The sequence below is a fragment of the Cheilinus undulatus genome, linkage group 12 (assembly GCF_018320785.1).
Source record: "Cheilinus undulatus linkage group 12, ASM1832078v1, whole genome shotgun sequence".
Taxonomy (NCBI): Eukaryota; Metazoa; Chordata; class Actinopteri; order Labriformes; family Labridae; genus Cheilinus; species Cheilinus undulatus.
The window spans coordinates 9,404,188-9,431,019 of NC_054876.1; the positions used below are offsets into that span (position 1 = coordinate 9,404,188).

At 39.9% G+C, this 26,832-nt stretch overlaps 1 protein-coding gene across 1 annotated transcript in view; it reads right to left on the reverse strand.

The window, feature by feature from the left end:
• Positions 1 to 26,832, reverse strand: part of uvrag (UV radiation resistance associated gene) — a 198,115-nt gene that overhangs the window by 9,084 nt on the left and 162,199 nt on the right. Inside the window, exon 14 of the mRNA XM_041801333.1 lies at positions 15,148 to 15,239. Coding sequence (XP_041657267.1) covers positions 15,148 to 15,239 — 92 coding nt within the window. The remainder of the gene's footprint in view (positions 1 to 15,147; positions 15,240 to 26,832) is intronic.

Below are 26,832 nucleotides of genomic sequence, written 5' to 3' on the forward strand. Positions count from 1 at the left end.
GCCTAGCAAGTTTCAATATGCTTGCATAATGAAATATGGTAATGTACGAATCATATCACACATCTTTGAAAAGCTGAAATGGCATCTGAGTCAAGAACAGAAAAAGAAATGGTTTTAGAGCTCCATATGATCAATGACACAATCAATCCCTCACCATCAACGTTCTCTTTAAGTTGATTTGGTTTTAAATCCACATATAAATCCCTCAAGATTGTCTAGTACTGGTCTGATTCAGGTCAGATTTAAACTGTTAACAGGATAATTATTACTCTTACAAGACATAAGAAAAGTATGAGAGCAAGAAAAGAAAAAGCACATGTTAAAGCTGCTCAATTTTTAATATGTGAAGAATTTTCACTTAAAAATTGCTTTAAAACCAACACTGCACTGATTTTTTTTTCATTTAAAAGACCTGTCTACAGGAAGCCTGTTCTGTATTTAAAAAAACAACAAATCTGCTTTAACTTCAACAAAAAATGATTTGGATATCTTGTTGCTATTATATTAATATCACTGTTACCTAAAATAGTGTTATTTTCAATGTTTTTCGTGAACCAGACAGAATTATATCAAAGATAAAATGTAATTATATTCTGGACCCTCACTTAAGGAAATTTTTTAATCGAACTGGGCCTTGGGAAAATTTCATTGACAACCCTTGTTATAGACCTACACTTTTTTTTTTTTTTTTTTTTTTTTACCAATCACAACACATCATACTAGTATTAAGCCCAGTGATGAACTACACCACAGGCCCAGAAATATGGAGTCAAAATATCTCCATCACCCTCTAGTGGCAGTGACAGTATAGGCAATCAGGACTGAGCTCCAAAGGAACAAAATGATTTACATTTTGGAAGGAAATAAAAATGTTCAAATAATATAAAGTTGATTAGACCATGTTTATTTCAATTTATCTGAAGCTCTGCCCTCCGCAGCCTCCACCTCCACAGCCGGCCTTAACATATTTGAACCACGTGGTACACAAGGGTAGAGAAAATGTTGACTGCCTCAATATATGGGGATGTTACCAATGTTGTATTTTACAATCAAGATATTGTATGGAAGTTTTACTGCAAATTTTGATAATAAAAAATGTACCCAGAATTAAGTCAACAGGATTTTCATCTTTTACCATAGAATCAAAGGAGTGCCGTATCAAAGATGCATATTAAAGTGTGCTATTCTATTGTTACAACCATGTGTTTTTTCTTTAAGGTTCCTACACACTTTTAACAATCAAATTTAGGACTTTTCAAGACCTTTTTTTAGACCTGGGCTGAGAAATATTAATACAATATTGTTGTGCAGCAAACTATTGAAAATAAAAAGCCACATTAGAAGTCTGTTTTAATTCACTGTAAATGAAATGTCAATTAATATAGGACAAAAATATTTTGGTCATGAACACCCAAATTTAATGATTTATGGCACATTTGATGCTTCTTTTATATAAATATATGGCGTAGAGATATTTATCAAAACAAACACAACAAGCATATACTCAAAAAAAGAACCATTACACTGGAAAAAAGGAAGGTAGAAAACAAAGATTAGATAAAGACATGTCCAAGTCAAAGTGCCTTCTATAATTTAAGACCACTTGCTGGTAAAAATAAGACTTTTTATGGCCTAAAATTTAAAAAGTCCAATTAAAGACCTTTTACTCTGTTTCTTATTTATTTTCTTGATTGAAATAAATGTTGTGTATTGCTGTTTATCTGAATAGTAAATTAATTTGAGCTGTACAGGGCTTCTTATGTTCTCTGACACCTCAAAGTGTTTTTTACTGCCATTCACTTTACATTTTCACTCTGAAGGCAAAGGCTGCCATATGGTATTCATACCATCCACTGATGCAGCAGTGGGAGCAAACTGGGGTTAGGTGTCTTACCCAAGGACACAATGAAATGATCTTCAGGGTGAGAGACAAAGAACTCGACCTACAGAGTCACAGTTGCTCCACACAGCTGAGATATAAATGTTGCTCTATATTGTCCTACCCTTCAGTAAAACCTTGGCATATGTGATGATAGAAGTGGATGACAGTTGCATTTATTTTGTTCTGACTTTCCATCTGATGGACGGTTTCACCACCAAACCAAGACAGCTCGTAAAAAGGGCCCCGACCTTGGCCGCTGCAGGCACCCAGCAGCGGTGGTCTTTAAAGGGTTCACGGGCAGGACACACCGCTGAGCAGAGCGGACAAGCCTGTCTAATTTTAAGAGGAACTTGTCAAACTTCAAAGCGGCGGTGCTACAGTAAACGAGAACCATCCTTGATCTGAGGTTGAGTATTTAACCACTTATGGGAACAACCTCTAACTACTGTAGCTCATGGCTAACATTTGAGCTAATTATGGGAAAGGAGATGGAAACGCTGGACGGTCAGCTAAGGTCAGGGTTAGGAAAATATCGGTATGGGGTAATGACCTGATCCACCAGGGGTGTTCCTACTTAGCGGGTAGAACCAGACATGGACTGTGCTTTACTTGGCCAGGTTCATCCATCAAAACACATCATTTAAGACTCCTGGCTTTAGAATCGCACATCTAAAGAGCACTTTGGTCTCTTCTGCAGATGAGTCTTTTCAGGAAAATAGGAAACTATGTGCTCTTTAACACCTAATTCTCTGGAGAGATAAATACATATGTATAGGACAGAGAGCGGTTAAATGATTCACCATATTAAACACATATCTGTGACTTTCCAAATGAAACCATCATGGGCTCTTTGGAAGACTGACCAAAAATTTTAACCCTGATTTGGTAGACAGGAAAGAGGCAGATGTCATGAGAAGTTGATTACTATTTAAGTGGGTGGAAAATGTGGTTCAGATAATTTTAAACACAATACAGGTTCAGAAACCGGACACAACTAGTGCTGAGTGAAGAGTTTAAGGTTCCCATGCATCATTTATTAATCACTAATAAGTGACTTCTACTTTTGTAGTTATCTCCTTCCAGCATCGGCTGATTGGACAGCTTTGATTTTAATTATCGACAGCCAATTTCTCTGATTCCTCTCTCCAGCTGGCTCTCTCATTTATCCATTAGGTCTGATTTTAGCTGGCAAATCCTACATATGCACGTATATTATTGACACTGGCTTTCAATCACATAGTCATCATCAAGTCTGTTTTATGTAGCACCCTAACTATGAAAAGAACTGGAGAAGGCATCCAGACAGTCCAGAACTTTCTGATGTGACTGACCACAAGCAACTGCCAGCTGTCTTTCATCCTCCAGTTGGACTTCACTGACTGAACACATCACTGTATGACACCAAAAATCCCACTGTAAAAATCTGGGTGGGCCATTAACGTCTTTTTAAGTGCTTTCATCATTTATACTTTGATATGTCTGAAAACCTAGAATATTCTAATAAGCCTCAGCTGCACTTGTTAAAATGCTCCACCAGGCATTTTAATACGGCACTACTGGGACAGTAAACATGGCATCCATTATATCTGATTGGTATTAGCATTTTTACTATGAGGATCTTAGCATGTCAGTGTTAGGAATTAGCCTCAGGCCACTCTCTGTCAGCAAACAGCCTCTCATTGACCCTGGCTGCTGACTCAGTTTTGTTAGAAAGTTGGGTTTTAATATTTATGAAGTCAGAGATAGCACCACTCACTCTCGAGAAGACTTGCCAGGCATCCCAAGCCATGACTTTACATTAATTAATGTGCTTTCTTTTGGCTGCCACAATTCACTTTCAGTTGTTATTGTGGATTTTCTCCTCTACTCTGCATTTTTCTGTCCTGTTTGAGACTTTCTGAAGCAGTGGTGCATGCTTTTGAGATGCTAATTCATAATGAATAACCCAAAATGACTGAACCAATGATAAAGATGAAAACTAATTTACCCCCAAACATTATAATGATCTGTACCTTATGTGTACTATCTCAGGGGATAGGACTTTATCAGGGCAAAGATTTCAAACTCTCAGAGCGGTCAGACTCTGTCCAAGGCATTCATGATGAGCAGAGTGAATTCATGATAGCCGCTCAGTCTCACATCCTGATGGGTAAAAGGCCTGTTTCTCATCCCTGAAGCACCATCTGTAGCTGCGTATTGATAGGCAGTCTTCACTGGAAGCCAAAGCTACATGCCGACAGTAACTGAGTACAACAGGGCCCCAGTCTCTCTTACAGCGCCCTTCAACAACTCTACCACACACTGTAAATGCTGCTAAGAAGCCTCTGCCTAAATCATCAAGCAGAAAATTCACATACTGATCCAGAAATAGTCTTCACTCTAAAACTTTCTGCCTGCTCCTTTCGTTTCCACTGCTGATGTCAAACCTGGCGTATTTCAGACGGACTCAGGAATCCAGAAAACCAGACCTTTCCACTGTCAGATGCCCAGCTGGCTTCACAACATGACCCCTGTTCACATCCAAATCCTGCTACGAGCCAAGATCTGGATCCAAAACAAGCAACCGCAGATAAGATTTGATATTTCGTCATTTGATGTGATTCAGGGAAATCCCAGTAAAACTTCAACACAAAAACAAAAGAAACAGTCATGATTATGATATCTAAGTGTTCTGTGTAGGCCTGATATGGCTCATGTACCCGTCATGGTAGGGCTCTGTTCAATATAGCATGAAATAATGGTGTCGGTGCAAAATGAGAGCCTTGCATGGTTGGGTTTTCTGAGAAATGAGAGTTAACCTGAACATGACCGATCAAAAATTCTACAGCTCAATACGTGATGTCAGTTTAAAGCATAAAAAAGTGTATTTTGATTCATTACACAAAAAAGAACATTATAAACAACCAGGTCAAATTTTAGTTATGAAAAAAGAGCTTTGTATTCAAAGAGTATTAAAATCATAAAAATTCAGCAGTAACCACTGGGGTGTTAAGAGCATGTTTTTGGAATTTATTGAAAAAACATCCAACTAAAAGAAAGATAAGCGATCTGACAATGAAGAGATCACATGCTTGTGGTGAATTAGTGTTGGGTAATTGTCAAAAATAAAATAAAGAGAAACCTTTTACTGTAAAGCATCTAGATAGAAATGTGTTATAAAATTGGCCCCAAACAAAAAAAGACTGACAGATTCACTGACTGACTAATAGCTGCACAGCTGGGTCCGTCAAGATCTACATGTTTGAACTCAGGCTTAGCCATACTGACAAAAAATAGCATTGTGATATCATTTCTCTCTGATATACAGTATTTTCTGATAGCTCAAAAATGTTCATCATGTCTTCTTCTTGATACAGGAATTTTGAGTTTCTTTTGTTCAGACATAAGGTGAAAATAATGATGTTAGTGTGAAAAGGAAACTGCAACCGGCTCACAAGAACTCAGAAAAAAAAGCACTACAGGAAAACCTCAAATCTGCAATATCAGACCACTGCAAAAGGAACAATTATGTTATGGACTGGGACGGGGCAAGAATCATTGGAGTCGAGGAAAACAAACTCAAACGTCGGATTAAGGAGGCTATGGAGATTAGGAGACGCGCTGAGAGGGTCTTAAACAGGGATGAAGGGGGCTTCATGCTTTCCCACACCTGGGACACTCTACTCCAGAGGAAATAGGACAGCGGGGGCCGCGGTGCGCTTGGCGAAGCGGTTGGTTTCGTTTGGGCCCACCATGACATGCCATTATGGCGTGGGCGTGGCTGGCCCGGCGGATCCGACAGCGCCGCTGGGCATGCCGCGTTTGCTGGCTGTCAAAATCTGCCGGCTGACACATCACACGCCGTCAGTGAGACGCTTCTGAAGAAGGCGAGAGCTGCTCGCCGAAACTGTCAAGGTAAAAACCTAACATCATTATTTTCACCTTATGTCTGAACAAAAGAAACTCAAAATTCCAGTATTTTCTGATATGAAAGTGCAGGAAGTACTGAGTTTATGTAGGCTTTAACAGTCATACAATCACAATTAAATTATCCTATACCTCATTCTAGCTCTATCTTAGGCCTGCATACCATAACAAAGAGAACTGTGATGTGTAACCCTTGTGTTCAATACTGCAATAACAATATGAATTGCAATAAACTTATTTAAAGACTGAATCTCAGACATCTTCCCACATTCATAAATGTGCTTGTTAGGTTACTTGGTGACTCCAAATTGGCTGTAGGTGGGAGTCTGGGCATGGTTTGTCTCTACATGTTAGCCCTGTGATTGACTGGCGACCAGACCAGGGTGCGCCCCACCTCTCGCCTATGACAGTTGGATAAGCTGCAGCTATTTGTGACCCTGAACAGGAAAAGTGGCTGTTTGGATGGATGGATGGATGGATGGATGGGTCAATGGTTTGATGGATGGATACATGGAAAGATGGTTCAATTAATGGATGAATGGATGGATAAATTGATGGATGGAGGGAGAGTCAATGGACGGATGGATAGATGGTCAGATGGATGGATGGCTGGACAAATGGATGTAAGAATGGATTGTTTCATGGATGGATGTTTCGAAGGTTCGATGGAACATCTATCTCCTGAATAAAAAATCAATCCAAAAAGCATCTTTTTTCACTAATAAATTGGCCCTCGTTAATGTGAAAGTAGCTGATTGAAAGATATTGATCTATTTTAAGCTTCATCTGAGTGGATCAAAATGGTATGACGGCATGGAGGTAGTACTCTGTTCAACAGGTCAAATGTGCTTATCCAGACTGAAAAAGCCCTGTTCATTTCCATTAAATAATTTCTCATTTGATGCCATAAATTCAGACTTACTTACTTATTACAAAATTATATTGCAAAAATGATTAAAATGAGATTTACTGTGCAGCCCTAGTTTGCATTACAGGAGCCAAAATCAGTTTAATAATTTGTGCAGCATGACCACATCATCCTAAAGGGGAATGATTAACAGAACATGCTGTTCTAGAAAAATTCCAGTATGAAGAGAAGATGCACTTGCTGAATGAAGGCAGAGCTCAGTAGCAGAACAACAGAATGAAATGTTGCAACTTGTGAGAATTCACATTTAAGATAGAACAAAACCGAAGTAGCTTAAACAGCTACTCCCAAACATCAGGATGCCACAGTTCTGTTTGAAACCTGAAAATGTTCTTAAGCCCACTAAAACACCCAAACAGCCTTAACATAAGACTACAAGGATTTAACTCCATATTTTTATCAAAGAACAGATAGTTTGGATGCAAATGCTGAGTTTATAGACATTAACATTACCAGCAATGTGATTTGGGGTCATAAAGTATGAAAGAATGATCCACCATCACCTTTGGTTTTGATTAAACATTTGTTAAGTCATCTATATTTTTTTCTAATATCCATCTCCTTACTTTTTATCTCCAAATACTCTTACCCAGTAATATTAATGCTTCTGCAGGCACTGACAGGTTCCGACAATTGGGAAGTTAGTATTGGATTGCAGGGTCACCTGTTCATCCAACACCAGTTGAACTGTGACACCGATTCTGTTCATCAGAGAACATGAATGATTAAAAGGGGACAGGTAAGTTAAATCTTCTGGCTGTTTTCAGTTAGAAATGGGATTTTTCTTCCTTAATTAAAAACATGTAATCAAGTATTGTATGAAATGACATGGTCAAGGTATTAGGGCATTTTTATATTCATTCATTATGCAGTGGTTGGAATTATAAATATTTAAGTTTATTCTGCACTCTTACCACTTAACTCTAATTTAAAAAAGTCTTGATTAAATTGAATGGACTTGCTTGGGTTGCAGTTGTGCAGTTTTACTGTGTATATGTGTGAGATCTTGCCATTGCATTCCTTCATTCCTTCTTATAAATGAAAACTTCAGCAGCTGTAAAACATAATCCAATGAGTTTTGAATAAAAGACAAATGTTTGGTTACTCAGAATTATGTATTAAGACGGAGAAGAAAAGGAAAACAAATTGCATTAATCATCCTGAATGGTTGGATGAAGAGTCTTTTTTCCATTATAGAATATCAAATGACAAAGAAAAAGGAACTTTTCTTGATTTATCCTGCTGATCTGTGCAGTAAATCCATTGGTCTGATTCACCCTGAAAACTCTTATTTCTGTATGAACCATTTAGATAATATCCTTTTATCTTTCATTTACGAGGCAGCTGTCCAAACATGTGTACATCATGTTACACAAGGAGACTGCTGTGGTTTTGCTAACTTTTCACTCACTATGGGGTCTTTAGGGATGTTCACATCCTCCAGCTGCAGCCCTGACTCTGCCTTGATTGCCACACCTTGATTGCCTCCTGTGTATGCAGCCCTGCTCCCAGGCACCCGTGCAGGACTTCGGCCCTGTGAACCTCTGCCAGGCCAACAGCGGATGTGGAGCGGCAAATGGGAGCATGTTGAATGTGTTTGCTTTGATCTGTGCAGACGGTACAGTTTACAAAGAGTGGGGTTTTCTGGTACTGTCTCTGTCTGCCTCTCGGTAATAGATTCACCATTTCTCTGCTGCTTCGTATCCTTCAGCAGGACCGAAAAAAGCCAAAGTGGCCATATTTCACAGGAGCTGGTCTGTATATATTATGACATGTTATGATGTGTTTCTGAGGCTGTACTGTTTGGAAATGTATAAAGATTGTATCTGCAGTTAGCTAAATGAGCACCATTTGCCCTCTGTACTAAATTTCCCTGGTGTTGCACCATTTTATGTTCTTATCCTCTGCTTTTCTTCATGTCAGTATAAACTGTCCATATTGAACACGTATGCTCCCATTGTGGGGGTCTTGGCTCTTTGGCAGAGGTTCTCCCTGCAGACTGGATGCATGCTGAATTAGTTCTTCATGGAGGGAGGATCCATTTCAAATTCAGTCCTGGAAACGTCGCCCTCGGTCATATCCTTCATCACATCATCCCTGTTTGGATGCGTGGAAGGAAGAAAGAGGTGGTAAGGATAGAGGAAGCAGATTAGCCTCCTTTTCACAGTCTACACGCTGATTACATGCAGCTGCCATGCAGCTTCTTTTGTGCATCCATATTTCATAAGGTGGGTCCAGCACTGGAAATTGTATCTGAACTCAGGCTTTTTCTCAAACCACGGGGAGAGAAGACTGGAACTGATACAGCAAAGAAATGTAGAAGAGATCAATGCATATCCTTCTTATTACAGAGCATTAAACAGTCACCTCCTCATCTTACTGAGGCTTTAAATTTAACACTGATAATGCAGCATGTTTGTTCTCACGATGCTTAAAGGTTAGCATGTGTTTCATATATTTCTGACTCTTGAAAAACTGTCTCATCCTGCTTGTTTCTCCTACTCAAGAAAATGGGATGTTATGCTATGGGATGCTCTTTTTTATAATCATGTCTCTAATCAATTGCCTGTTTACCTCAATTGCTCTATGTTGTTTGTTATAATTTTTAAAGTATTTTGGAACTTTTCCAATCTGAAGCTGCCCCTGTCCTTCCTATTTTGACATCTGTTGCTAGAATCTGATTCAAATCAAGCATATAATATTCAAATTATAATATAAAATCAGTTCCAATCAGTTGTCGTTGTGCTTTTTAATGTGTTGCAAATCATTACATTCTACTTTTCCACACATTTTACACAACATTCATATTTTTAAGAGGTCTAAGGTTGCATCTCAGTTGCATCAAATTCACCGTATATTTCACTTTTGCATTTAAGAGACAGCAGCGAAAACGAAGCGTTTCAGACGGAGGTTAAAATAAGGGTTTTTCTGGACGCCAGTGTGAGAAACATGAGGAGTTTTTTGAGCTATAAACCATGTGAAGCTACTACATGGGTAACAGAAAGATAGTGTAAAGCCTTGAAAAAAAAAGGCATAATACCCCCACTTTAAGGTCAGTGTTCATGACTCAATAATCAGAAAGAGACTGGACAAAAATGGCATCCAGTGGAGAGTTTCAAGGCCAAAACCAATACTGACCAAAAAGAACACTTGTCACAAAACAAACAAACCAAAAAAAAAAAAAAAAAAAAAAAAAAAAATCATCTTGATGACCCTAAAGACTTTTGGGAAAACATTCTGTGAACTGACGAGACATAAGTTGAACGCTCTGGAAGATGTGTGTCCATCATACCAACAGTCAAACATGGGGCTGGTAGTGTGATGGTCTGGGGCTGCTTTGCTGTTTCAGGACTTTGATGACTTGCCATAATTGATTGAACCATGAATTCTGCTCTCTACCAAAAATCCTGAAGGAGAATGTCTGTCCATCAGTTCATGACCTCTAGCTCACTCGGGTTATGCAGCGGGACAACGATCTGAAACACACCAGCAAGTCCACCTCTGAATGGTTTATGACTGAAGATCAATACTGTTCATGAAAATAATGCAGATTTGATCAGTTTAAAGGAGTTGTTATTTGTAACAACTAAAAAAACAACCCTGTTATTTATTTTTATATTTCTGTCTACCATGTATTTCTATTCAGCTAAAAACCACTGAGGTATGATTTTTGGTCCACGTCACCCAGCCCTAAGGCAGATCTTTGATTCTTAGAATAGCTGACGATTGCTGAACGAGGACAGTGCAGCTTTTGTTCCCGTCCCTGCGGTCTCGTTGACACTCAGGAGTGCTGCTGTAGTCGGCCACTGTTTGACTATTACACTTCTACCTCCAATTCTTACACAACATACACAACACACACACATTATAGCTCCAGGGTTAGCAGGCCAAAGCTTTCATCTCATCTATCTCTGGGCCCTTCCACTTCCCATTAAAGAGGGGGGGCGGGCTGATTTCAGGGCACGGGCTTTTCATGGCTTCTTACCTTTCAAAACAAAAGATTATTCAATTAATGTGTGTAATACACATTTTCCCCTTTGCTGACCCCGGGAGAGGAGTGGAGATCAAAGACAGCTTTGTCTTTATGGGCAGCAGAGCTGAAGACTGACACAGACGCAGGAAAGGGTTACTCACAGGACATGAGACTGGATCTAAGCATTCCTCTTAACAGAGACAGAGTGGTAGCTGCAAATCTCATCAAACACGGCTTTCTTTAAATGTTGTGTTTGATGGTTAGGTGCAGAGGTGGTAAACCATTAAAGGTAGGTGAGATATGAAGCTTTTTGAACTTTATTTTATTACAGTGTTAGACTAATACGCTCGAGTTAAGCTCCTGGTTCATTCAGAATCTAGTTTAAGATCCTCCCACTCACTTACAGATTCCTGCATGGTTAAGCTCCAGATAATCTGGCTGAAATCATTCACCCCTATCAGAAAAACCACCCCCTCTAGTCAAACACACAAGAAAATCTGTCTGTCCCACGTCCAAACCCAAAGACTGAGGGTGGTAGAGTTTTTAAGCCATAGCTCTGAAACTTCAGAATGATTTGCTGCTACTGCTGCGCTTTGCAAAATCAGCTATTAGTTTTGAAAACTGGGTGATGAATTAGGGATTTGGGTGGTTATCATTCTTTTTGGAGCACTTATAATACAGAAATGTCTTCTACTTGTCTTCCATCTTGACATTCAGATTCTCTATGGGGTTCAGGTGAGACCAGTTGGCTAGCCAATCAAACACAGTGATACCATGGCTAGCAAACCAGTGTCTGGTAGTTTTGGCTTCACTGTGGACTGTTGCCAAGTCCTGATGGAAAAGGAAATCAGTCCCAATATCCCGCTTCTTAGCGGGAGGAAGCATGAAGGTCTCTTAAATCTGGTAGATGGCTGACACCGTTGACTCTGGACTTGATAAAGTACAGAGGACCAACACCAGCATGGCACCTCAAACCATCACTGACTGTGGCAACTGAAAACACTTCAAGCACATGGATTCTGTGCCTCTTAGATCTTCCTACAGACTCTGAGACCTTGATTTCCAAATGAAATTTAAAATGTGCTTTAAACTGAGAACAGGACTTTGGAACCCTGAGAAATCCTTTTCCTCCTTAGCCCAGGTGAGACGCTTATAAAGAGGTCTGTGGTTCAGGAGCGGCTCAACACTAAAGACACAAGAATTGTAGTCCATTTCCTGGACCTGTCTGTGTGTGGCGTCTCTTGATCCATAGACTCCAGCCTCAGTCCACTCCTTGTGAAGCTCCCATAGGTTTTTTGAATCTGCATTGTTTGACAATCTTCTGAAGGCTGAGCTCATCCCTGTTGTTTGTGCTCCTTGTCTTACCACACTTTTCTCTTCTAGTCAACTTTCCATGAATCTGCTTGGATACAGCCTCTGAGAACAGCCTTTCAGCAGTGACCTTCTGTGGCTTAACCTCCTAGTGAGGAGTGTCAATGATTGTCCTCTGGTCGTCTGTCAAGTCTTCCCCATGATTGCAGCTGTGTGTACTGAACCAGAGCGAGAGAATGCAATTGCAAATTTGACTTTCCACAATATTCTCACATTATGAGGAAGTGGATTTTATATTTTCATGAGCTGAAAGTCATAATCATCAAGATTACATCAAAAACATCTTGGAATGTTTTATTTTGTATGAGATGAATGTAGAATTAATAAAAGTTTAACTTTTTGAATAAAATCTAGGGGAAAGATGCACTTTTACATGATTTTCTAATTTTTTTAGATGACTTGCAACTGTACTGAAACATTCCACCACAGCATTTAATAACAGCACATTGTGTACCTGACCTAACAGTGTTGTGGATTTTTATTTTGTTTGAGTGAACAAGCCTGGAAGTGCTCAGTATTGTTGTGTGTATAAAGTGTGGATAATCCTATAATGAGACCAAGATACTCCTCTGCCAAAACTGAGCAAGCACATAAAAGAGTTTCATGTTTTGATCAGAGGAACAACTGCATTTTTGCGTGCACATGTAAACCAGGAAACAAGGAAATAATCAATTTGCAATCCTTATTTCACCCCTTTAAAATTCATCTCCTGATTTAGTCTCTATCTAAATGTTACAATTTTATACAGATATAATGGCAAATCTGAATATGCCCAGGTAATCAAGTCGTTTCCTTTCATAGGATTTCTTTCCTTTTGGCGTAGTTTTTGCTTTTATATGCAGCTGGTTGATGTGATGTGTTGGGAGGGCTGGAGTGGGACTCATTTTCAGCTCCTGGAGTTTCATGGCTCAGACAAGCCCACTTTGGTTTACAACCTTTTACCAGAGTTGTTTAATTGTGGATTAAGTACATTTATAATATGTTTCTACAGTCAAGAGTTAAATAATGTGTAAAAGGTAACTTTTAGCATTTGATCACATGCAATTGTTCACACGCAGACAAAAGCCCATTAGTGCTGTTTGTTATTGACAGATACAACTTCACTAGGTTTACTGCCACATCCACAATAATAAAGTCATAAATAGTCATTATTATGACTAACCATGGGAGGGCTTTCAAAGACAAGTTTAATGGAGATGGAAGTTTTTTCTGCAGTTATATATACTTGAAATCACCATCAAGGCAAGTGGGCTTTATTTATGTAGCACTGATTGATTTACACTTTTTCAAATAAGTCAGGTAGGTCGATAGATTGTACATTAAATATTATGACTGTATGCTACCTGTCTACTCTCATGGTTGTGGCTTTTTCTCACTCTCACTGTAAGCAGCAAACTGGGTGAGGGGCTGCAGCTGCTGCGGGGGATGAAAAATAATCATGATAAAATCAAAATTGTGATTAAAATTGTGATCTAGCAATAAAAAATATGGACATGAGTTTTGTTCCCATATCGTAGACTCTCAAGTGTAGCCTATTAAAGTTTTATAAATATGCACAATTCACTAATTCATTCATCTAGCTGGAGTGCAAGTTTTATGCTGTATTTGTGTTGCATATCTTGCACTACAACCTGTGTAAGCTCTACATGGTGCATTAACATCAAACTGTGAGCTTTATAGAAAATAAAACAAAACAGGGGAGCAGGTGACCTAGTGGTTAAAGGCGTTCCCCATGTACGCGGGCAGCCCGGGGTTCGAATCCGGTCTGAGGACCTTGACCGCATGTCTCTCCCCGACTCTTGACCCTGTTTCCGACTCTATCCACTGTCCTCCTCTATCTAACAAAGGCACAAAAATGCCCCAAAATAAATCTTAAATAAAATAAAATAAAATAAAATAAAACAAAACAAAACAAACAAAAACTTAAGCTCAGTCAGGAACATTTTGTCATACGTTTTACCATCACCAGTACCATATACCAAAATGCTACAGTTGTCTTTGAAGGAGAAGGCTCTGCTCTAAAGATGCTCCCTGGGTTAGTCAAGCAGCATGCTTTGACTTTCCATGGAGCGATAGCTAGAAACCCCCATATGGATAGATACATTTAAGACAATGTTTACCGAATACAATAAATTTAGTTCAAAAGCAGTTAAACCATAGTAGCACGAATCTGAATATGAGGGTGCAACAAGCTTTATGCTATAAAGGAGGAGGCTGGGGTGGAGGAGGGTAAGCTTTGCAGCAGCAGCAGAACTAATGCAAGCAGGGATTAGTGAGACGTATATCTAAATACACCACTGTGTTGAGAGAAAGAGCTGTGATTGGCTGTGGGAGCTGGGAGGCGATAATTGGGATCAGCTGGCTCACGGCTGGGTGTATGACTACTGCGTCCTGCATGAACTGATGCTGACCTTCATTTTGCTGCATCTGCTTCTAAAGTTTTTTTCATTTTTTTATCCAGCTTTAAAGCGCCACCTCTTCTTCTTTTATGATCTATCTCCTTCTCTTTATTTTGATGTTACGTTTTTTTAGGGTGGAGGAATAAACCATTTCAAGGAGTGAAAGTTATTATGGAACAAATTAAGTTTGTTCACAGTCTCATGGACTGACCTGCGTGCTGATTGGCTGTCAGAACATTACTGTCAGGAGGTGCGGTGAAGGAAGGGGAGAGAGGAAGAGAGGGAGATGCAGGGAAAGAAAAGCAGTTGTGAGGGGAGATGTTACACCACTCAATCAATGAGTGTTCGTGTTCATACCTCACGACTGCAGTCTGTATGATCTATTTACTGTCACTGCACACCGGCCCTCGAGACGCACTGGGAACTCTCCCTGTTCTCCAGATTAGCCACTCCGGGCCTGTGTGTTGGTATTTTTTGCACATTAGCATGGAGTTGGATTACCAGAGACAACCTTATTTCTTGTATTTAATGCGATGTGGATTGTATTGAAAGAAACAAAAAGGTTCTGGTTTTAAAGATTCATGCCATATTTAATCAAAGAAAATACAGTGTGATAAATATATTCTTTTCTATCATAGCTTCTGTGAACTTAGAGATAAATGTTTAAGATTTAATGTTTGTTTCTTACCATCGAACCAGCAGGCCATGTTCCAGGAAGTTCTTCAAGTTTGGTAGTGTCTGCTGCAGGTCCGGGGTGGTCAGGCCGTGCTGATATCTCAGCTGCAAGAAAAAGGAACATAGGAGTATTTTTAACCTCAAACAACCCACCACTTCCATATATCCATCCTACAGCTCAGCATAAAGTGTGCTGGGCATGGTGAATTACTCAGACACGTATGCACACTCTCCGTGTTTGGGTTTGTGTTCAAAGAAATACCACCTATAGGAGAGCTCTGAAGTCCACATTCTTTCACCGTGACACATTTCTACTCTCCCCTTCAGACTATTACTCATCTGGACACACAATGGGCATCGGTTCCTGATAACAGGCATGTGTGCTAATATGTAAGGTGTGTGGAAAGACGGGATGAGATGCGGGTGGTAAGGAAAAGCAAACTCCTGGTTAAAACATCTGGATAAAATGGGGCAAAGGGAGCACATTAGAAACCCTATTACATTCCCCCATGATGTTCCCCTCTCTCTTTAAAGAGACCCACCTCTAAATTTGGCCTTGAGCGATCCCTCCCTCGTACTTTATTTAATTCATGATGATAGAATCAAATCCTTGGGAAAAGAATCAACAAGGCCACCTTGAAAATGCAGCTGTGGTGCCAGAAAATCCTCCTCTAACAGTTGAGCGATGTCACAGCAAGCCAGCCTGTGTCCTGCAGAGTTTATTTAACCTATATCACTGAACAGCAGAGGAGCATCATGCCGCACATCCAGCATATATATCTCTGAGGCCCCTCTGTCACACAGACTGCCTGCAGCAGCTCACATCTGTTTTGTTTCCACATGGGAACCCGGCAACCGCGCTCAATCTTTTACACTTCTGGTGAGGAGACGATGTCTCTGACATTCAGCTCACCCAGGATGACATACCGTCTCTTCATATGAGCATGCACTAAATGAATGAGTGGCATGATAATGAAGAAATAACAGAGAAATACTTCTTTTAGTCACACAAAGGCAAGGTAACACTCCACTGTGTTTTGTTTAATAGTGCAGGAAGAGACAGATGGTATTCAGGGTATCTGCTACCCCCAGAACTCATCAGTACCAGTTTCACGATGCTGAATAGTGAAATTACATTTCAAAACTGGGGCTAAACAAACTACAGAATTTTGATTTAATATTTGTTGTTCTTAATTTGAGTTACTGTCAAAGATAAATTTACTGACATGAAGTCTGCGACAGCTCACCTGGCAAAGAGCTTTAAAGAAATGCAGATTTTTAGAGTATAACTGCTAATCTTTGGGTTTATGGCAACCTCTGCCCTCTTAATAAGCTAGTGGCAGCCTAGCTAGCAGCCCCTTTGGCCCCTCTGTGTCTTTCTGAGAGTTTTAAAAAGCAGGAATCCTGTGTTGGAAAAATGATGCTAATGTGGAAGGGAAAAAAAACTGCAATTCCTCATGTCCACTTGAGGCTAGCTGCAGAGCCACTAGAAGTCACATGCACACACAGTGTTACAATGTCTACCTTCAAGGTGACAGTAAACATGTTTACAACCTAATTCAAACATTGATTTGGATAATAGTTTGATTCTTTGTGGGAACAAACTGTATGCAGATACATTCTTTAAAGGCTAGTCCAATTTTGCTTACAACAGTAAAAAAAGCCTGTGTCCAGAGTTGGCACTTGTAGCCCTTGTAGGCTCATTTTCAATGCAGAGATGCCGTGTATTTTCAGCACTCAGCACCCTAAGTGGAACAAAAGCCCCTCAGCATCAGCTGTATCAAGCCGTCACACTCGCAGTGCTCTCAGCTAAAAATAGTTCAACTTTTTCATCATAATTTTCATAATTTTCCTGCTTCTTTAAAATGGGAGACAAGCTTATGGCCACAACTGCCATGAATTTGTCTTTCATTTGTTGTTTTGTTGTTTCTCTTGTCCCTCTCCTCTTCCTCTGCTTTTCTCCATCCCCCACCCCTCCTACTAGCCTTCTCCAGCCTCAGCATGGCAGAGGGCTGTCAACATGAGTCTGGTCGGCTCAACAGCCCTACTAGTGTTGTCACGATACCAACATTTTGGTATCGATACCGGTACCAACATGTATTTTGATACTTTTCGATACTGTTCCAAATAAAAAGAGCACACAAAAAATGCCATTATTGACTTTGTTTTTATAGAAAATTTTATAACTATAACTATGCATTAGTAAAAAAATTAATGTGTTGAAAAACATAACATGTCATTGTTTGTTTCTGTCAATGTTTTAGGATACAGAAAAAAACTGCAAACAAACCAAAAGAACAGATATTTTCTTTGTGTGGGATTTAAAGGTTTAAAAAGCTAAAAGCTAATATTATTACCATCATTATTATTTTAAATACTTAACCATTTACTGAGATGAGGATATATATATATATGTGTGTGTGTGTGTGTATATATATATATATATATATATATATATATATATATATATATATATATATATATATATATATATAAACTGTTATATATACACTGTTCATCAAAAACATTTTTTCTTTATTTGTCAAACTTAATATTACCTAAAGGTGTCTGGGCAGGCGCCCAAAATCCTCCCAAGATGCATTGCATGACAAAATGACCTCAATGCCCAAATCAAAGATGGCAGCACCCTCGGAAAATAATCAAAACATGATCGAAAATGGATTAAAAATTGATAAAACGGCATTTATAATCAGCTCCAACGCAGTGGATTTAATCTTTAAAGACCTGGAAAAGTCACTGAAGTTCCAGGCTTGTTAGAACGGCGTCCTTTAGAGCTACAAGGATGTCCGGGGTAGCAAATGAACAGCGAAACCGTCAGCTTTCACGGGGAAAAACGGTAAGCGACTGTCATGTATGGTTCAAAAGTTATTAATGTTTTTATAAACCATGCACTTTTTCTATGACAATGGCCGTCCCTAAGGGTTAAGGCTCACCTGCTTGCTCCGTCTTGCTCGCCTCGGCTCAAATTACAATGCGGTGATGTTACGCGGCGACGTAAAAAAAAAAGTACTGGTCTCATCCAAGTGCAGTATAGTACTGTTTTAAATGCCTCAGTACCCCGGTACCAATTTAGTACCGGTATACCAAACAAGCCTAAGTCCTACCCTATAGTTAGGGAAGGTACCACTGGAATAGGGCTAAATTCTGCTTGTGCTATGCTCATCCATGCTGGTCTTTATAATAACTTTATCATAATAGGCGACAGCAAAGAGTACTAGACCTGCCCAAGACACAACTTTGGACTGACTGGTTCCTCTGTCAGGACATGTTTTCATTACATTGTTTTCACGTATTCTTGGTGAAATTTCTTTGGATGCTGTGCTATTTAAACATTATGGGTGCTAATGAATATCACAAAAGTCAACTTTCATAAGTCCCAATAATCACTGGTAAGAAGCGTTCTGTAACGGTGGTTGTTTCTGAGCACCTGCTGTGGACATAAGCCCTAAAATTTAGGCAGAATTAGGGCCGTAGCTGATCTGACTGCAAGACAGAGTGTTGTAGCTTTCTTTCAGGAGGCTTGAGCAGCCTCAGTTCCACCTCTCTAACTTCTTTATAGGTTAACTAAACGTTGGTGTGAGGCATTTTTCCAATATGGCATCCCCTGTGGGTTGACTTCAAATACACCTTTAGGAACCAACGGGTGCAGTCACTTAGACTTCCACAGTTTATTAGGCAACAGGATGGATTTTGATCAATGCATTTTGAGTTTCAAAGTGGTAAATGTTCAATCTTTTCATTCTGGAAAGAAATTTGCTCTTGGTAAACAACTTTTAAAGAGTGAAAATGAAACACTATAGTGTCATTTTGCAAATGCCTTTTGTCCAGAGTAGAAAAATTCCTAGGCAAATTATCTAAAAGTAAATTAAATTTGAATTTGAGTTCAACCTAGTTGGCTAGCCTGAAAGAAGCTAAACACTCAAAAACTGAGCATATTTCATTTAAAAACTTGATCCTAACATCTATGGGTTTATAATATCGAATCAGTTTGATAAGTCTTACAAATATTTGCCGTGCTAATACTTCCTGCTTTTAATACTCCTAGGGTTACATCGCCATGTCTGAGCTGAATGGGATTATGTATTGCTCCAGCTGAGTGGTTCTATGCTGGATTAAACTGATACAACCAACAAACGTGTTTATGTCCAATTTCTAGATCAAATTCCTGTTAAATTGTACTGATTCTACATGATGCCATAATGGTGCTGGGTTACATCAAGGTATCAGAGTGAGGTAGTGGCTAACTCAGGATGGTTGAGGGGCAGGGGTGACAAAAAAAAACAACAAAAAAAACAAAAAAAAAAAAACAAAAAGGAATGTACAGTATGCTTTGAGGCATCAGCCCACAGATTGTGCCCACTTGGAGGGCACATTGTCAAATTTTGCCCACTAAGAAGGCACCAAAGAGAGCATTGTGCAAAGTTTTACCCACAAAGAAGGCACCAAACATGGCACATTGTCCAATTTTGCTTGCTAAGAAGGTAACAAAGGCAGAATTTCTTCAGATTTTACCCACTTAAAAAGCCCCAAAAAGGGTAGATTGTCAAACAGAGCATTTTGTCAAATTTTGCTAATTGAAAATGCACCAAGGAGAGCATATCGTCTATTTTTGCCCACTAATAATGCACCAAAATTAACGGTTTGCTAAATTTGAACCACCTAAAATGCACCAAAGAGGGTAGATTGTCAATTTTGCCCTGCAAAATTTTGTACCTTCTCTTGAGTCACCAGTTCAGCAAGGAAAGAAAGCCCATTAACCAGAGCTACAGCCTTTGAAAGTGGCAGAAGGATGCATTACATCTTTGACAGATCAATTAACTGGCACTGTGGGCCTGATGAACACATTGTTGATCAGTTTAACCAACTTTAAGCTACAATATTCAAATGTTTGGTTTGAAACTAGACCAACATGAGAAGACACGACAATCAAGGACTTAAGCAACATGACGGACTGTGTCAAGCATCTGTTTGCAGATTTTACTGCCATTATTTTAATCCTGCTTAATTATGTGTTCAATAAAGCACCATAGAGGCATAAGTGTGAGATCTTACTGATAAAAGACAAGTCGCCTCAAAGTTGATGATTCCTATCATGGGTGATTATGAGCAGCCATATTTAGAAACCTGCTATAGAACCTAGTGGCCCTTATAAAGCTTGATTGATGGCAGGATTTGAACTAAAAGAAGAGCTCACTCAGCCCATGTGTGCATGTGTGTCAAGTCTCTACTCAACATGAAATGGCTGAATCCAATCCTGACTGAACAGCTGCCAGAATAACGTGAGAACTCTTTGGTATGAACTCGGTGGTATGTGTGTAACGTGTACCACGTTTTACATATGTGCATCCATGTTCCAGGGAGTTGGTGCATGTGAGTGTTCTGATCTGAACGGTCAATGTCAGCCATAAACACAACAGTCATGATAGTGTCAGGGGAGTCTGTTATCAAAAGAAGCTCAGACTGAGGAAATCAAACAGAGCAACAGGCCAAAGATGTGAAGGACAACACAGAGATTCATTCATCGCTCAGAGAAAAACCTGTCGGTGCTGGGATGTCCATGGGGCTGGCTGAACGGAATCAGGTTTGAAAGAGTGGTCCAAGATCAATACGACCACAGGTTTGGAAAGAGAAAGAGCAAAAACACAAGAGGCAGGGGGCTTACATGCTCTGTGTCCAGATGTGGTAAGAAGAAATCTATAGGAAATCTCAAGGTTACGGTCTAGGAAGTATGAATCAGAAACTGTAAATCAGATATGAGCAGAGAATAAATATTATGGCTCAGGTAGAGAAAAAATATTGGACTGAGTGAATGTTTTCTTTGATTCTTAGTCAGCAGGCGTGACAAAATGCCGTCTTTACGTCCCATTGCTTGGCCTGAAGTAAGTGTAATAACCACACTGCATGTCTGACAGGAGCCCTATGTCAAATTACATGCCTGCAAGTCTGAGAGTGTGTGAAAGAGAGCGAGCATGAGCATGCATCCATATGTGTGCCTCTTATTGTTTTTAATTCGGTGAAGAGATCCTGTAAAGCGTGCAGCGCTAAGAAACTGGATATGAGTGAAGACAAGAGTGATGGCTGACTTCATTGACTTGCTCCGGGCACACTTCATTACTCTGCAGCTCTCTGTGAGGGATTAAAATATAAAAGGAAGGTTTTTCTGAAGCACATGTGTGAATGTTTAATCTTTTGGTTAAGAATGTGGTTGGCACAATACATTTGTAACAAGTTTTTGGATATCAGAGTCTAAAATGTCTACTAACAGCAGCTGGAAGGTGGCAATTTCTCATTGATGGGCTTGGATGTACAGCTGGATTGGGCAACATTCATTTTTTAAATACCATTAAACCCTCCCCAAATTTTCCAGCAGTATATGGTATTGCCACATATGGTATTACATCATACAAGCTGTTTGCTTCCTCAGCTTGGGACCTCCAGCAGGCACTGGAATGATTTGAGACTAAGTGCAAAGTGGCTGGTATGAGAATAAGCACCTCGAAGTCTGAGGCCATGGTCCTCTGCCGGGAAAGAGTGGATTTCTCCCTCTAGGTGGGGAGTGAGTCTTTGCCCCAAGTGAAGGAGTTCAAGTATCTTGGGGTCTTGTTGACAGGTGAGGGCAGAAAAGACTGTAAGATTGACAGGCAGATTGGTGCAACATCAAGAGTGTTGCATGACCCCTACACTGTACAATTTATTTTTTCTCTCAGTAAAGCAATAGAAAGAGAAAACGAGGAAGACTGGACCATAGACTGTAGAAAGAACTGGACAAAGCCTGTGTGACATCAGCCATCTGCTGTGTTTTCTTTTGTCCTTTGATAAACTGTTATATACTGAAGCGGGAGATAAAATAAAGTTTCTGCCTCTGTCCCCAAGATTGCTAGGATGAGGGACCAGCATTTCATTCAGTCTATATTAAATGTTATTAATCATATTAAGGGCACAGTTGAAGTTAATTGAGAGGAGCTTGTTTTATAGGCCGGTCAAAGGAGTAATTTCAGTGAGCTGATTGGTCCTGAACATTTATGAGCCCAATGTCTGAGGTCAGAGAAGACTGTGTTGCTAAATGTTTCATTGTACTAACGTCCCGTTAATTTAGAAACAGCTCCAGCTGTGCGAATAGCACATTTTGCTCTGCAAAATTACCTTACTGGTGTGAAAGCTTGCACAGGCCTGCTACATGGTTAAAAAAAAAAAAAAAAAAAAAAAAGATTGGCATAAATTGTTTGCATGAAAAAATTGCATCTTGTGTGCAAATACCTTTAGTTTTGCACATAGTGCAAATATTAAGGCAGGGCAATTATGGCAAAAATCAAAATCACCATTAATTGAACTTTTTACCTCGATTACGATAAATGAATGATTGCTCCATCCTCATCCTCCTACTCCGTTTGTTCTGAAAATACACGTGGCTACACAGCCAGTGGTTTATTTTTAAGGGGGTGGTACATTATTAGAGAGCGAATTACAAGGGAAAAAAATGGAAATAATTGACACAGCAGGTTTATTTCATTCAAAGCCTCTAAATGTTGGTTTCAATTTCGTTTTGATTAATTGCCCAGCTCTAGCAAATATTTGTATTTTTCTTTACAGGCAGCTGTTGTCATGTCAGAACATTATTGTTCACCATCAGTGGAGCCAGTTGGTAAATGAAACTCTTGCCGAAGATTTTCTGTAGAAGAGCTAAAACATATTCTCTACCAAGAAAAGCTTCCAGTGTTATTCTTTGTGGTTTTTCTTTTAATAAAGAAATATCGTCAAGTTGTCTGCATCCACTATAATCTCCTCAACAGCCATTTACAAGTTTGCATTTACTTCAACTAAACCATCCTGTAGCTACAGCCTTTTTTGGTCTGGTCGTTATCTGAATGGGAATAAGCATTTCAGCTTGAGGCTTTACAAAACAGCCGCCTGATGACGCATGTGAAATGTGGCCAATTAATCAGCATTGCAAGGTTAGGTAAGCTGCATGCCTGACCACAAAGAGACACGTTTTTCATCCTGGTGCCTGGTAAAATTTTCATGTGATGTCAGAGTGAAATTCTGTGTGAACACAGTAATACTCAAGAAAGTTCACTCTGAGTGGGCTCGTGTGATGCCATTTTTATCATTCGAACAGTGAGCAACTAGTGCGATTGTTGTGCAGGTAATGAAACTATTTCAAGACTTCTCTGCTCACCTGTGTGTTCTTCTCAGCTCTTTCCTTTCTACATTTTCTGGAAAGCATTTGTGAAAAGGTTTAGATATACTTATCATACCGAAACATCTTGTTGGAAGGGAGTGAGGAGCCACCAGCACCACGGCCTCAGACTGTCTCTGTAATGAGGTATGTTTAACACACTGAGACAGTTTGTATGACTGAATCCTGCAGGCCAACAGCTGACCCTGCCCAAATCCCATCAGACACTATCAATATTCATAAACTGGTGTGGTCCTCCCTAGTGGAAGCTGCATTGAGTTTCTCCTTAGAGTGTACTGTATTTATGTGTGTGCTGCTCATGGCCTTCAACCTGGGAAGACATATATATCCTGTAAGTTTGCTGCTGAACACCCTCCCTTATTCTCAGTTCTCTGGAGACGAGCAGAAAAAACCTCAGTGACCCAGCGGTGTCAACCAGAGAAAAAGACAAGGTGTGTTCTAAGAGAGGAAGAGATGTGTGAGGCAGCGTAATGACATGAAGATGGTTGTCCTTTCCAAACACCGTTTCATGCAGGCTTTAAAATTAAATCAAAACAATGATTCATCTCTGTAAACTGAAACGAGTCTTTGGAGGAAATGCATGGCTAGTGACATGAGTTAAAAACAAAATCACACCATATTCATTTCTCTAGCACACCACGGGAAGGAAAATTACAGCGTAATTGAAAAAAGTCTGCAATGTAATAAAACTTCTGTCGCAGAGAATTTTTATACAAACACAGCAATGAGAAAGCATGAGTGTTTCAATGTCAACAACTGCAAACCAGATCATACAAATTGCTCCGAATCAGTCCACTTGAGACAGCGTGTCATGACTAGTTTCCCTTTCATACATCAGCGTGATGAATGCTGCTCGAGTCCTTTGCGTGCTCAAGTGTTTTCTGTGTATGGAGGAGCGCTTACAAGCTGGCCACAGGGTTCTTTGTAATGGGGCTGAACCAGATCGTGGTGAGAAATTCCCCCGGCCCATTGAGGATGGCTGAAAGGTGAGAGGTGTTGGAGGGGAGGGGGTGGAGTGCAGACTGCTTTACATGATGACATAAGGAAACAGATCTGACTGGGTCTCCTCAGTGGTGCCCACACCTTTGTGTCAAAACACTCTGTACCCTGTTTATCTACTCAATAAAAGCCACTTATGGTGCTGGAGACTGTGCGGTATGTGTAGTGGATCTCAGTGGGTACAACTGTGAGGATTTAACAGGATCTGTCACAATACAGGGCTGCCAGACTGAAAAATATTATGTAGAAGCTTCTAGATACCAGATATTTCTTCAGGTAAACTTTCAAATATTTGTCTTTGACAGTTTTAATTGTGATAGCCAGGGGTGGGGGAATTATATTTTCAGGCTGTTGGTCCATCCATTCAAGCTATTTTTGTGAACAAAATCTCTCAAGGATAAGTTTCACATCCATCACGGAAAGGCCAGGCTGATGTGAGCCTTCAGGCTCTGCTTTGTGTACTTAAAATCAGGTCCAGATAAACCTCAGGAAACTTGATTTGTGGCCAGATATCAATATTCACAGACTAGGAAACAGTGTGGATATTCCAAATATCCAAAACACAGATATTAGTCCATTTTCACCTGCTACTCACAGAGAAGACTTCTGTGTGTTTTGCAGCCCGGAGCTGAGCAGTCTATCGCACACTGAAGTGACATCAGTGCAATCCCCTACTGTTGTGTGTGTAGCTTCACTTTTTGGGACGGATAGGTAAGATTGGTACCCCTACGGAAGGGTGCCAAAAAGTGGGATGGTATGAGTCTTTTTATAGGGTCCTTTTCAAACTTTTGGAAAAATTGGGTGCAGGGCCACACAAAACTGAACCGGACCGATCGGTGGAAATGACCTATATATGTCAGCCCTTAGTCATTAACTTGTCATACATAATCTCTGCCTCACTTTTGGTACAAATAAGATGAACAACATGAATCTAACTTGTGAGGATATGTTATGCTAGACAACAACACTATGCTGCACATGACACTTAGAGTCTCTGCTGTTTAACTTTAAGGTCAAAGTCTGGCACAGAGTCTGGGGAGTCACTTTTCCCATTCCAAAGTATCAATGCAGGCATCGTCTGGGCACCAGCACTGATTTAAAGTAGGGCTGAAATGATTCCTTGAATTATTCGGGTGATTCGATTCAAAAACATTCCTCAAGACTAATGATCTGCCTCAAGTTTTTCCTTAAATCAGTCCTGTATCCATCCATGCTGTAAGCCTGGACATCACGCCGTGTGTTGTAAAATATATTTTCTTTAGAGAATCTGTTAAGACCAATTTTTAATAAAGAAGTAGTTCATTTAAGGGCTTCTTTCTCATTTGTCTAGTACTTCTCTTAAAAAAGCAAAAGTGATTGGTAAAAAATTGCAATATTTCTTATTAGAGCACTAGATTAAGATAAAAAGAATCGATAGAGTACTTGATTACTGCAGCCCTAATTTAAAGTATCAGTTTAGTATGTGTTGTTTTCTTTACTGCTTATTTATGAAAATACTTTGTAGTCGATGTGTTGATTACTTCACTTTCAACAGAGCAATGCAGAATAACTGTCCGTTATTGCTATTTCAGATCCATTCATATTGGTTAAAGATGTCCAAACGTCATCATGGTCATTCATATCGACTACATCACTTTGTCCTGTTGTGTTATTTCTATCAACTTGCCCTTATCGACCTCATCAGTTCTGGAAACTCATCCTCCCACACCTCAAAGATAAAGTAACATCCACAAGAATGCAGCAGTGTATACATCCTCCGCTTGCCAATCCACTGGAGCCACGACCGCACATAAACACAGTCAGACCAACCAGAGCAGCGCTGGGAGCCGACCCGTTTACAGTACACGCCACCCGTCGTTTGGCAGATTCTGCATGTTTGCTCTGAGTTCTGAACAGCGACTAAACAAACACTGCCTGGCTTCTGCCACGTATTAATGTTTCCTTGAGTTTGTCACTCCTAATAACCCTCAGATCTGACCACGAATGTGGGCGGGCTGTGGAGGTATTTTGAGGTTGATTGCTGATGATGTGGTGTGGGAGGGTGGCATCGGGAAAAAAGGCGCACCTACAGTATCTCTTCTTAGCTTTTTAAACTGTGAGGTCAGAGGAGTTTCCGCTTGTCAATGCAGACTTCTCCAGCGGTTTAGCTGGAGCATTATTAGCATGGATAAGTGGTCTTCCATCGTCACTGGAGATGGGTAGCTAAAGGAAAACTTAGAGAGTTGCATTTCATGTGTCAAAAGGTTAAAAGTTTGTGAATCAAATTCGAGAGTATCCCATGCACATCTGACCTGCATCATGCGCAATTACCCCCTGATTCATAATCAGCAGAGCTCTATCCACTGGGGTAAAAATAGAAACGGTTATTTTAAAGAGTAGAGGGCTTTTGGATGGTCTCAGGGGGAGATAATCAGGGAGCTCATTAGCTTCTATGACAGCTTGTTACAGACAGGCTAACCAGGTGTTCCTGCCTCCACCATC